This window comes from Meles meles, chromosome 1 (assembly GCF_922984935.1).
Source record: "Meles meles chromosome 1, mMelMel3.1 paternal haplotype, whole genome shotgun sequence".
NCBI classification, from domain to species: domain Eukaryota; kingdom Metazoa; phylum Chordata; class Mammalia; order Carnivora; family Mustelidae; genus Meles; species Meles meles.
The window spans coordinates 179579660-179592713 of NC_060066.1; the positions used below are offsets into that span (position 1 = coordinate 179579660).

At 40.2% G+C, this 13054-nt stretch overlaps 1 protein-coding gene across 2 annotated transcripts in view; it reads right to left on the reverse strand.

Moving 5' to 3' along the window:
- Positions 1-6274: 6274 nt before the first annotated feature.
- CMPK1 (cytidine/uridine monophosphate kinase 1) overlaps positions 6275-13054 on the reverse strand; it is a 38283-nt gene continuing 31503 nt past the window's right edge. The window contains exons 3-6 of one of the 2 annotated variants that reach the window (XM_045978065.1): positions 11429-11581; positions 9850-9926; positions 9521-9617; positions 6275-8580 (exon numbers count right to left, since the gene is read on the reverse strand). In XM_045978065.1, coding sequence (XP_045834021.1) covers positions 8539-8580; positions 9521-9617; positions 9850-9926; positions 11429-11581 — 369 coding nt within the window. In that variant the 3' untranslated portion in view covers positions 6275-8538. The remainder of the gene's footprint in view (positions 8581-9520; positions 9618-9849; positions 9927-11428; positions 11582-13054) is intronic. The other variant, XM_045978074.1, reaches the window with a different exon arrangement.

Consider the following 13054-nt stretch of genomic DNA (forward strand, 5'->3'; position numbering starts at 1 on the left):
CTTGCCCACACAAGAGGACCACTTGTTGCAGTGAAAATGCTTTGTGGAATACAGCTGTGTCTGGGGTTGTATGTCTGTGTGTTTGAGCTGCTCAGTTGGGTGGGCGTACATGTCTATGAGTTTAGGCATGGGTATTTGTGTATGTGTCAGAGTGTGTATAATGGTGCTGGGGACTGGGCACATGAGCAGGTTGTGTGCAGGTATCGTGAGCACTGGAACTAGAAGGTGCATCTGTATGTTTGTATGTGTATCTGTTGGTACGACTGCTTGTGTCTGCGAGTGTATTAATATAACTTTTTGGGCCTTGGCTTTCTTTTCTGTTACACATTGAAATAGTTAAGCTCCATAATCTTATTGTTTGTTTAAAGTTTGCTCTTGGATGCAGGCCTGTTCCAGAATAACTAGCAGATGCGAAAAGCATCCATTATGTATTTTTGCAATTAGCCGAAAACCCAGAAACTTTTCTTAAATAACAGACACAATTCTGTGGGTTGCTTATTGCTAGGAGGCGCGTCTTCTCCCCGGCTCAGGCAAGCCGGCCCTGGGCCCAGCCCTAACCCAGGCCAAGCCAGGGAGGGTTTGCAAACTGTCCCTAGTGAGATGGAAAAACCATTAAGGGTTCAGAATAGAACTCAAGGGACAGCTTACAGCAAGGAGGAAAAAGAGGAGGGGGGGAGGAGGAGAGCAGCCTCAAAATCAGAGAAGCCTTTATCAAACTGCCTTATCCAGCCTAGTAGCTCCCCAGCATTCAAGTCTGGACTTGACTAAACAGACATAGGATGAGTCCGCATTCTTCTACCTGCCTTTATGGTTTGTCCATTACATTTCCCCGCCTTGTCTCTGCATGTTCGTGTTTCCCATTGTTTGGTACACAGAACCCCACCCTGTTCAGCTGGGTGAGTTCCCCCCACCTCTCCCTCATCCTGTCATGATTTTGCTAGTGCTGCTCCTCTCCTCTGAGGCAAAGCAGGGACCTCCTCGCTGCCAGCAGCATTAACCACCAAAAAACTCTCTGGAGTACCTATTACAGACACTGGGGAAGGGACCTAGGAGGCAGAGAAGCTTAAGGAAACTTTTCGGTATTTTGGTTCCTATGAGAAAGCACAGGCTCCCATGACGTTCCTCAGGATTGCCTCTCTGGTTCTATGGACAGGGAGCTATTCTGAGCCTGGGCTTCAAGAGAATGTGACTGGGGTTCCAGGTGGAGTTTAGACTTCAATAGCTACAGCTTGAATAGGATGGTCCACAGGCGACAGAACCTATCTATCTAGGACTGGAAGATTCTAAAACATCCTGCTGAGTAGGTATCCAGGCTGCTTGCACACCTCCAGTGATGGGGAACTCACATCCTCAGTTATTCCAATTCACTGCTGGGCAGATTTTGCTGTTGTTGTTGTTGTTTTTAAGATTTTATTTGTTTGGCAGAGAGAGAGCGAGCACAAGCAGGGGGAGCAGCAGGCAGAAGGAGAAGCTCTCCCCACTGAGCAGAGAGCCCGATATGGGGCTCAGTCCCAGGACCCTGGTATCATGGCCTGAGCCGAAGGCAGACACTTAACTGACTAAGCCACCCAGGTGCCCCTGGGCAGCTCTAACTTTAAAAGGACCTCTTGAGCTGCTTCCAGGGGCTTAGCTGTGCCCTCAAGCCCACAATGAACACATCTACATCTCCCTTCAGAAGTCTAGACAGTGACAGCAGGCCCCAGGACTATCCTCACCTTTTAAGACAGTGGCAGCTGGTGAGCTGAGCCATGCTACACTGTCAGGTTAGTACCCATCTGACGACTTCTTTAGAGGGAGAACACTTGTGATCTTCTCCTAGTCCTTCTCCTTCCCCTCCCACCCCCCACCAACCCAGGAACTTCAGGGATGGCAGACTAGGCAACTCTTTGACTTGTGAGCTCTCATTAGGGTTGTTAGCAATTTGTCATTTATCCAGTAGTAAGTACCTACTCTGTGTTAGGCACTGTGGATATAAAGACCAAGAAGACTTGCTTGGTCCCTTGCCCACAAAGATGCAAGACTCGGAGTTTTCAATATCCGCTCTGGTCACTATTTAGTACGGTGGTTCTCAAAGTATGGGTATCACCTGGAACTTGACAAGAAATGCAAATTCTTGGACCATACCCAGATCTACAGAACCAGAAGCTCTGAGGTGGGCCCCACAAACTGAGTTTAACAAGCCCTCCAAATGATTCTGATGCATATGAAAGTTTGAGAACCACTGATTTAGATTCACCTGGGGAGCCTTTAAAATGAAGTTAGAATTTCTGGGAGTGATGCCTGAGGCACTGGTTTAAAAAAGAAATGGTTGAAAGGACATTCAACAACTGTTCTCCACATCGAAGGAAACCCTATTAAATGAGTGACTCTGGAGCATCACAAGCTATGACCTTGCCTTTCCCCTTTCCAAGTTTTTGTTAGGAAGGACAGTGGATAAAAGCATGTTGGGTGCTAATTAAGAAATGCAGGCTAGGGGCGCCTGGGTGGCTCAGTGGATTAAGCCGCTGCCTTCGGCTCAGGTCATGATCTCAGGGTCCTGGGATAGAGCCCCGCATCGGGTTCTCTGCTCCGCAGGGAGCCTGCTTCCTCCTCTCTCTGCCTGCCTCTCTGCCTACTTGTGATCTCTCTCTGTGTCAAATAAATAAATAAAATCTTAAAAAAAAAAAAAAAAAAAGAAATGCAGGCTAGAAGAAAGGAAAGCTGGGTTCTAGGCCTAATTCCTCTAGTACGTGGAGAGCTTTGAGGAAGACACTTTCTTCAATATTCAAGAGAATGTATTAAGAATAGGGGCCCCTGGGGGTGCCTGGGTGGCTCAGTGGATTAGGCCGCTGCCTTCGGCTCAGGTCATGATCTCAGGGTCCTGGGATCGAGCCCCGTGTCGGGCTCTCTGCTCCGCAGGGAGCCTGCTTCCTCCTCTCTCTCTGCCTGCCTCTCTGCCTACTTGTGATCTCTCTCTCTGTCAAATAAATAAAAATAAAATCTTTAAAAAAAAAAAAAAGAAAAAGAATAGGGGCTCCTGGGTGGCTCAGTGGGTTAAAGCCTCTGCCATCGGCTCAGGTCATGATCCCAGAGTCCTGGGATGGAGCCCCACATCGGGCTCTCTGCTCTGCAGGGAGCCTGCTTCCTCCTCTCTCTCTGCCTAGTTGTGATTTCTGTCAAATAAATAAAATATTAAAAAAAAAAAAAGAATAAAACGTACTAAGAATCTGTTCTGTGCCAGGTCAGTAAGAAAATACAGAAATACAGCTAAGATCTCTCAAATTTCTTTCCCAAAGACTCCACGCATCAAGAACTATGATGTACACCCACGGAGGAGAAATTAGGCAGAAAGCCTCTCACTTCTCTTTTCCAGTCCAGTAAAAACAGTCAAAGTGCTGGGGCGCCTGGGTGGCTCAGTGGGTTAAAGCCTCTGCCTTTGGCTCAGGTCATGATCCCTGGGGTCCTGGGATCGAGCCCCACGTTGGGCTCTCTGCTCCACGGGGAGCCTGCTTCCTCCCCTCTCTCTGCCTGCCTCTCTGCCTAGTTGTGATTTCTGTCAAATAAATAAAATATTAAAAAAAAAAAAAAGTCAAAGTGCTGAGGATACACCATAGTCTTACCAAGGCTTCAAGCAGATATTTCTACTAAGCAGTTTCAGATCTGGAACATGAACCAGAAACTGTCAAAAGTCTTCTTCAGGGGCACCTGGGTGGCTCAGTGGGTTTAGCCTCTGCCTTTGGTTCAGGTCACCGTCTCAGGGTCCTGAGATCAAGCCCTCTCGCTCAGCAGGGAGCCTGCTTCCCCCTCTTTCTCTGCCTTCCTCTCTGCCTACTTGTGATCTCTCACTCTGTCAAATAAATACATAAAATCTTTAAAAAAAAAAAAGTCTTCTTCATAAAGCAAAAAATTTTTAAGTCATAGCAGAGGAACAGTAAAACAGAGGTACAATAGGTCAAAAATCAATCAACTAGACTGAACTATGCATGGGTGGTGAGATTTGCACCAAAATATTGTTTTCTGATCCCAGTCTCTCTCTCGTGGTTTTCCTTCCAAGACAGTCAGTCACACTTTAAGTCTTCTCAGAGTTGTGTGCTACAAGTAGAGGGAGGCTGATGAAGTGAAAGATTCATCTCCCCTCCCATTCCCACTACTTTATGGTTCTCAGCATCTGGTCCCCAGGAGGAATGAAAATGGAATCCTAAGGAGGGGAACCTTGGTGGCTCAACTGGTTAAGCCTCCGACTCTTCATTTCGGCTTAGGTCAGGGTCCCAGGACTGTGAGACTGAGCCCCACATCAGGTTCCATGAGCCTGCTTAAGATTCTCTCTCTCTCTCTCTCTGCCCCTTAGCCCCACTCTTCCTCTCTTTAAAAAAAACAAAAACAAAAACAAAAACAAAAAAACATCCTGTGGCTCAGTGGGTTAAGCCACTGCCTTTGGCTCAGGTCATGATCTCAAGGTCTTTTTGATGCAGTCTTGTCTCAATCACAGATACTCTGGCCAGATTCTGGCAGCTGCTTTGGAGCCACTCGTGAAAAAGCTTCTCTATAAAACTAATGAACAACCTATGGTGAGCCATGCACAACAGCTTTGTGCTTTTAAGTACTAACTGCTGAACAAATTCAGTGTCTTTTCCCTCTGGTTCTGGAAGCCCTTGGGAGCCAGGTGGTTGTGAGATGGCCAGCTCCACCTAGAGTCCTCAGATGGCTGAAAGCATTTGCAAACGAGCAAGGAGTCTCAGCCAATTCAGGGGTTTTCTTGAAGGCCATCTTGAGTCCACTGTTATCAATTCCACCCCCCTGAATTTCATAGAAGCAGCTACTGAGAGTATATTTCTTCCAGGAAGCCTCCTAAAGGGTAGGATTCGAATGTTCCCAAAGCTCACAGACATGTTTTTTGAATTTTACTTTCTTTTTTAAAATGTGGTTATTCAACCCAAGAGAACGCATCTGCTATCTATGCAGAAAGCTGCTTAACTGCTCGATTCCACTGTGTGGAAGACACTTTTTAAAGGTTTGGATTATCTACCATTAGGGTTGAGATGTGATAACTTACCTCTGCAGATGTGCAGATGCTTTCCCTCTGGTCGGTTAGGGCATCAAAGGCCAATGTTAGGAAGCTGCATGAAGTTACTTCAAAATGCATCGTAAATAAAAAACAATTTCCTGTGGCTGAAAGAAACTCACTTAGAGAAATGTTGATTTATGACCCTTGTCTCCCCCTAAATAGGAGAAAATAATTAAACCCTCTTCTCTTATGCCTCAGTCTTAGGAGGACAAAAGCATGAAAGAAAAGCCTCTTTAAAAAAGAGGGACTCAAGAAAAACAGGTTCTGCTTTCATGAGCAGGGACAGCAGGGACCCCATACAAATCCAAGCCCTGGGAATAGCCTGGAGCTGGCATAGCTGACTAAAGGTAAAGGGTGATAGCCAGAAATTCAACTTCGTCCTTAGCCCTCCCCAGGACAGGAAAGCTGGTGACCTGCAGAACATAACTGAGACCCAACATACACACCATAGTCACAATAATCCCACCCATTCAAAGCAAAGCATACCTAGATCCAAGAATACTGGAGTCAGGGGTGAGGAAATAAAGGGATAGGTGATTAGGACCATTTTTACCTTTTTTCCTTGGTACACAATAAATGAGCTTCCTTGCTTTCATTAGAAAAAAAAAAATGCTTAGAATTAAGGCACACTTAATTTAGCTGAAGCATGCAGGTAGGCTTGGGAGAAGGGAAATAAGCTATATAATGGTGATTTCTAGCCAACAGAAGACATCTGAAGGTCTGCCCATATCAGGATGTTAGTTGTAGGTGGAAAACTCTTGGAAGGCACAGAATATGTTTGTAGCACCATGGCTAGTGCAATTAGTATGTGTTTGAAGATGAAGGACCAAACCTCCAGGGCAAAAATACTGACCTGCTCTGGCCAATACCTTCAGCCACTATTATCTCCAGAGACCGCTGGAGTGTCAGGCAACCACTCAAATTACATGACAAAGCAACAAGCCCCCAAAACCCTGCATCCTGAGATATGGCTGGCTGCCATTCTCCCCCTCTCGATGTTGAAGGTAGGTAATAAAATACGCCATACTTGTGCCTCAATCCAAATTACTTCTTAAAGGAATGGGATAAAGTCATGCTTTCTACTTAATTCAAGATGTTCAAACACAATACACAGAACAGAAAATTCTCCTGGATCCTGAACTCTGCTTTTGCCTTAAACCCACATGTTAAATATATGATACTTCTCGGTCTTTCAATATGCTTGAGAGAACAGAAATCTGAAACAGCAAAGGCCATAGCACAAAATTTATTGAGATTATTTACCAAATAAGTCATATACATCCAACATCAATGAATGGAAATAAGACTAATTAATTTAAAAAAAAAAAAAAAAGCAAGGCTTCCACTGGGGTCTTTCAAGAAAGTCAAAAACTTCTTGGTTACTGTATCTTTAACAAACGGAATGACCAAACTAATGAAGTCAGATGTATCACAGTCAAATCCTAAACTCAACATTGCCAACATGTTTTTCTACTCAAAAGCAAACAATAAGCAAAGGTTCATAATTTTGTAATTATTGTTTCTTGGTTTCTGTTCTCAAATGCCACAGAAGGATGTGTGATAAAAGGAAGCAAAGCACCTAGTCTCAACAGTCTTCTTAAAAACCTTAAATCTGCTTTCCCAGTATCGATATAAATATTTAGATTTCCCCATCGGATGATTTTTTTCACTTATTTGAGTGGGAATGCTCTCAAAACCTTAGTCTTCACTCTTGCTTCATACTGCAGCTGTTTGATTAAACCACCAGTAATGTTCCTCTGTACTGGCTGGACTAAATCACTAGGTAAGAATTCATTACTATCTCTTCTAAGAAACCAAGATAATCTCAATACAAATTTTCATGGCTAATATGTTACAGTACTTACAGATACTTTGTTTCCTAATGGTTACGTCTGTAGAAAAATGTATCACTAATAAGTGAATCTCATAATACACATAGAAATAAATGACTCTATTATAATGTTAGAATATCCATAAATTGCACTCACTATTCCTGATGACTTTATACTTCGTCTTCTTCTTTTTTTTTCTTTTAAGTAAACTCCAGTTCAATGTGTGGCTTAAACTCACAACCATAAAGTCAAGAACTGCATGCTGTACCACTTAGCCAGCCAGGTGCTCCTATTACCAATGAGTTTAAACGTAAAACCTAATTACACAAAGACAAAATTCCCTACCTGATTTAACCCTGTATACCAAATAGCATAAATGCTAAAAGTGAGAAACATTTTAATAAATCTCACATTAAGAACCTTGGAATTTACTCTGCATTAGTAATGGCAGAAAAAGATAAGGAGAAAACAAATTTCTCAGAGATTTTTTTTAAAGGAAGAATGGATTTAAGGGAAAATTCCTTTGGACTCTATAGCCTTTTTTTTTTTTTTTTTTAAATTCTGTACCTTTCAATGCTTCAACATGATGCCAAAAAAGAATATACTAAATAAAAGTAGCCAGGAAAGAAATCAAACATTTATAAGATATATTTATTATTTTTCTGACCAAAGTGCAATGATTTTTAATCTCCTTAAACAAATAACTAAAAAAAAGTATTCAAGAAAATAAAACACAAATGGGAAATTAACCATTAGATGTTTTGACTACATACCAACCCTACATTTGGTCTAAAAAACAAACAAAAACGCTTTGAATGAAGTGTTACCAAAACGCTAACCAATCATTTACCATAAACCTCGTACATGCATTTCAAGGTTCCACTGCTAGGAATTTTGTTAAGATCAATTTAAATCATTAATAACACTATACAATAGAGCACAGGAACACAGGTCATTAGATGTGATCCTTGCCCCCTACCCTCAGATTTATGTCAGAATAAAGCTGACAAATCTGCCAGGCTCTGAACTCCCAGTGACCCATCCCAATCCCTGGAAGCAAAGAAGATGCCCTGTCACACAACTTTGTATAAGTTGTAATAAAACAAAGCCCATTTTCTTACCTTTCTATAGGAAATGGTCAGTTATTTGATATATACTAAAACACTTCTAGGAATTCATTTCATGAGTTTACCAAACACATTTTGCAAGAACCAACTACACAAGTTCCTTTGGAATTTGGTCCACAAATTCGCTTAACAGGGTGGAAATTTAAAACTTGCAAGAAAACAAGGAAGTAGGGAATCCCTAATCCTAACATGTTGTAATTATTAAAGGGATACATAGACATACTAAAAAGTTTTGCTCACAGAAGGCACAAACTATAAAAGGGATATGCTTTTTGAGTAAAAACAAAGAACTAAGCTGATATCCTTCTTTGTTTTGTGAGCACCATAGCTAAGATGAAGTTAGACCCGAATTCACTGTCTACTCCTATAACCAAAAAACTCTAAGATAAAAAATTTAATTTGTCTTACTACATACTTTCCAGCCATTAATTGAGATGTAATTATGAAAGATTAAAATTGCCTTAAAAAGGGGTTGTAATAGCAGCTATCAAAGCAATATTCAAGCATGATTTCGAGGATGCCTTCAGGTTTAGAGTTAGCCTTCTTTGTCAAAAATCTTCACAACTTCATCAAAAACCTGCAAAGGACAAAAATAATAGCAATTTTAAAAGAAGGTGTTATTAAAACACTATATGGCTAAATTCCTGTTAAAAAGTCAATTTTTTATTAATTTTCAAGATGTATCATTTTAAAAATATTGTAATTCCTTGGTTTCATCTATTTTACTTAGACAGTAGTAAGTAATACCATAAATATGTAGTAAGTAATACCATAAATATGTACAAAATTGTGAACAGGTGCATTCAATTTTATTAGTGTTTTCAGGACAAATTTCTTGATCAATAGCAATTATTTGATAAAATGTAAACTGTTGTGGCTTATTTTTCTAGTTCTGGTTCTAAAGCACTAAGTTCCTTGATGTATCACCTCACCTCTTGGGAAGGAGTAATGGATTAAAAAAACCAACAGAACCATGTGATAAACAAGGAAGGTCCAGAAAGGAAGACTTGGGGTGGGAATCAGGGCAAGAGGAGCTGGATTAAGAGACACTAAAAAGATTAAGAGACTCTGGGCACTGAGAGATCACAGATTTTGAGAGGAGAGAAGGGCTGGGTCTGGAAGCCCTGCACCCCAGGAGCTCTGTGTTCTGTGATGAAGAGATGGAAGCAGCCTGGGACCCTTGAACTAAGAGGACTCGCCATTCACATTAGAGATTTTTAAAAATGAACGTGGTCCAAATCACAGTTCTCAAAATGCCAATTTTCCAGTGCTTAAGAAAAGAGGTTTGGAATTAATAAACCATCCACTTCTTGTGAAGAACAAGTCCGAAGTTGTAAAATCTATGTTAGATGCTATTCAAAAAGAAGAAGAAAAAATCTCACTTTTCATTTAGTCTCCAGGGTCGTGAAAAGCAAACTAATCTGTCATTTCTCTTTTTCTCCTGCCTACATACCCCTTTGCCTGCTAAATCACATTTTTACTTGACTTTTCTTTTAAGGCAAGCTAGGGATACTCACTTCATCAACAGACTTAGAGGCATCTATTTTCTTGACTTTCCCCATTTCTTCATATAAGTCAATAATTGGCTTTGTTGACTGAAGATAGGTCTGAATTCTGCAAAAGCAGCAAATAATACAAGGTTCTACATACCCTCCCATTCTTCCCCATGTTATAGGATTGCTCAGAGCACAACCCAGATCTGACCCAACGAACTCTCTTTTTACAGACATTTTACATATTTAAGCATGCCATTTTCTTTTCCTGGGCAAACTGAGGCAGGTATTTAATCTGTGCCTCAAGTTCCAAACTTAGCCTAAGGCGGCAATGTATAAAATCTGCAAAGTACCTCTTCTCCAAGCTCTCTCTGTTGTCATCACTTCTACCACTACTCTTTCCCCTCTCAAGGCATCGTTCAATACAGATCTAAAAAGAGAAATAATAAAAAGTCATTACAAAAAAAAAAAAAAGATCCAAATTTGCCTTTCACATTTGCCATTCTTTTAACCTGAAAAGAGAACAAAGTTTGAAGAGATTACAAAAAAAACCCCTACATTAAAACTAATTTGTCTGATTCATTAATCAACATGCAAAGGCCTTTTAAATTTAAACATGTGGTTCAATTTATATAAACTAGGTTAAATAAGTACAGAGCATAATAAGAATTCATTCATGACTCAGTTTTTCCTGTGCACTTTTTTTTAAACCGCAATAAAAAGAAGATCTGTATGTGTGTGTGCTTCCATCGAGGATATATTATTAACTTATTAGGTATGAATAACATGCCTCAAACTTTGTTCCATTTTGCTTACTTTTTGATAATTCCATAAATATCCAAATATTTAAGGATCAACAAATTTGCATTTGAATGAAATATCCCTTGTTAATTGTGAATAAACATTCCTTAGTTATAAAGCTGTGGTGAACATTCTAAAGTTAACTTTGAAGAATAAGTGAAAACATATTTTTGGGGGTTGGAAAAAGAGAGTTAGATTTTAAAACAACTCAAAGGCTGCAGCAAGTCTCTCCACCAGAGGCACATTTGCAATTCAGCCCAAGAATAGCCAACTTCCTTCAAGGCAGTAATTTAGGTTCATATTCTTTCAGGCTGTTGGCATTAACTTAATGAAGTTATATTACAGCTGTCAAACAGTCAGGCCTCTTAATTAAATGATCCTGAGAAATTCATTTAGCTATTCAAAGGTATGTCTGGATATGTTACTAGAAGTACCAGGAAGAAAAAGAACGCTTTCTTGCTTTTTTCAAGACATTTCACTCTTAGAAGATAAAAATCAAGCTATCTTTTTTCTTTTCAAATCAAGCTATCCTATATGTTTCTTTAAAATAGGAAGTTTTCGGGGCGCCTGGGTGGCTCGGTGGGTTAAAGCCTCTGCCTTCGACTCAGGTCATGATCCCGGGGTCCTGGGATCGAGCCCCACATGGGTTCTCTGCTCCGCGGGGAGCCTGCCTCCTCCTCTCTCTCTGCCTGCCTCTCTGCCTAGTTGTGATTTCTCTCTGTCAAATAAATAAAATATAAAAAAAAAAAAAATAGGAAGTTTTCCCAACTTCCCCAAAAGTCTTTTCCTAACATCCTAAGGCAATACTCTGAAAAGAGCACATACCTAAGAGGAAACAGCACAGCCTCATTACCTAACATTATTGTACAAGTCAATTCTTAATTCAAAACAAAGCAAATAGTTGTTATCTTGAAAATCAAGCAAATTTTAGATCCACAAGGATGCTGATACCAAACAGTTTTTAGTACTCCAACAGCAAGACAGTACTGTTCCATTCATCCCATTTACCAATTCGAAGTAAAACTGCTGCTATATAAAATGCAAAGATAAGTAAAAAGTCACTTTGTTTTTCCCTAATAGGTGACCATCAGTTAGCGAAAGCCCGTGTGAGCAGATGAAGGTCTTAATTACCTCATTATTACAGTCAAAAAACAGAACGAAAGACACATCTGCCTTCCCATCCATGGTCTTGTTCCAACCTTGAAGGTTGTCCTGATTTCTTGGAAACCCATCAATCAAGAATTTATTCTTCTGAGCATTGGCAGCCATTGTCTGATCCATTTCCTAAAAGGAAAGGAAGATTCAAGTTCAAGAGGACATCAACAAAATGTAATTTCTTTCCTTTTTTTTTTTTTTCAGTGTTAACATGTTTAATAAAAGTATATACTAGGTACAAAAGTAGCCTAAGTAAAGGAGTGACTAGTTTTACGAGGTTTTTTTGGGGTGAGGGTATAAGAAAAGGCTTGGGGGAGCCTGGGTGGCTCAGTCATTTGTTAAGTGTCTGCCTTCAGCTCAGGTCATGATGCTAGGGTCCTGGGATTGAGTCCCACACGGGGCTCTCTGCTCGGAGGGAAGCCTGCTTCTCCCTCTTCCACTCCCCCGCTTGTGTTTCCTCTCTCTCTGTCAAATAAATAAATAAAATCTTAAAAAAAAAAAAAAAGAAAGAAAGAAAAGGTTTGACTCAGGAGTGGTGTCCATTTGAGGGGATATTTGAAACAATGAAGCATAAGCAGAAATGTAAAAAAAAAGCTCCTAAGGTAGATATTAATAATGACTACAAAATGCTGACAACACAGAAGAAATTAAAATATAAAGAGGTACAGAATTCTATTAATTTAAATTGGCAGCCAAAAGATTAGTTGAAAAATGTGGTGAAAGGGTAGAGAAGTCCTTTTTTTTTAGATTTTGTTTTTTTACTTAAACTTCAATTAACTAACATACAGTGCATTACTAGTTTTATAAGTAGAATTCAGTGATTCATCTGTATTATGTAACACCCAGGCTCATCATATCACAGGCCCTCCTTAATGTCTATCACCATTACCCCATTCCCCACCCTTCTTCCCTCCAACAAAATGCAATTATTTAAGCAGGGTGGTGGAGATACTAGTGTTTCTTTTGTTATTATTATTCCTTTAATCATTAGTAAAGAGTGGAGGGTGCAGAGGAAAAAAAAAAAGACTTAAAGGAAATGATCCAATGTAGTAACTTGGTGGAGTTACAGGCAAGTATCCCTTCCCAATTTACACGCATACACACATACAATTTTTTCTCTGAAGTTTCTAAATTTTCTACAGTAAGCATTTATTACTTTCACATATACATTCACAAAGTTATAAATAGCAAAAGGAAAACAAAATAAGCAAACCAGTACCTTTGCTCCAGCCACTAGAGGCCCTATCTTGCCTTCCCCTTCCCACTCCCAAGTCATTTTGCTGTAGGAAGAAGTATGCTGCTTCTGCAGGCATTCAGATTCTCTGCAATAATTCAAATCCAATTGCACAAAGCTTTGGACAAATATAAAAAGACTGCTAGCAAAAAGTTAATAAATTTTTGACTGAAGCTAATTAAACTTTAAATACCACTAGCTATCCCATAACACAGGTAGCAGAGTTAAGAATTCAGTCAAGGAAGACAGGAAGAGCAGCACACTTCACCATCTTCCCCAAAGTTTGAGGCCAGAATGTTGAAATATGTGAATGGGAGATGCAGAACTGTAGTCTCCAAATCCTCACCACTGCCAGCCACCACGGGGTA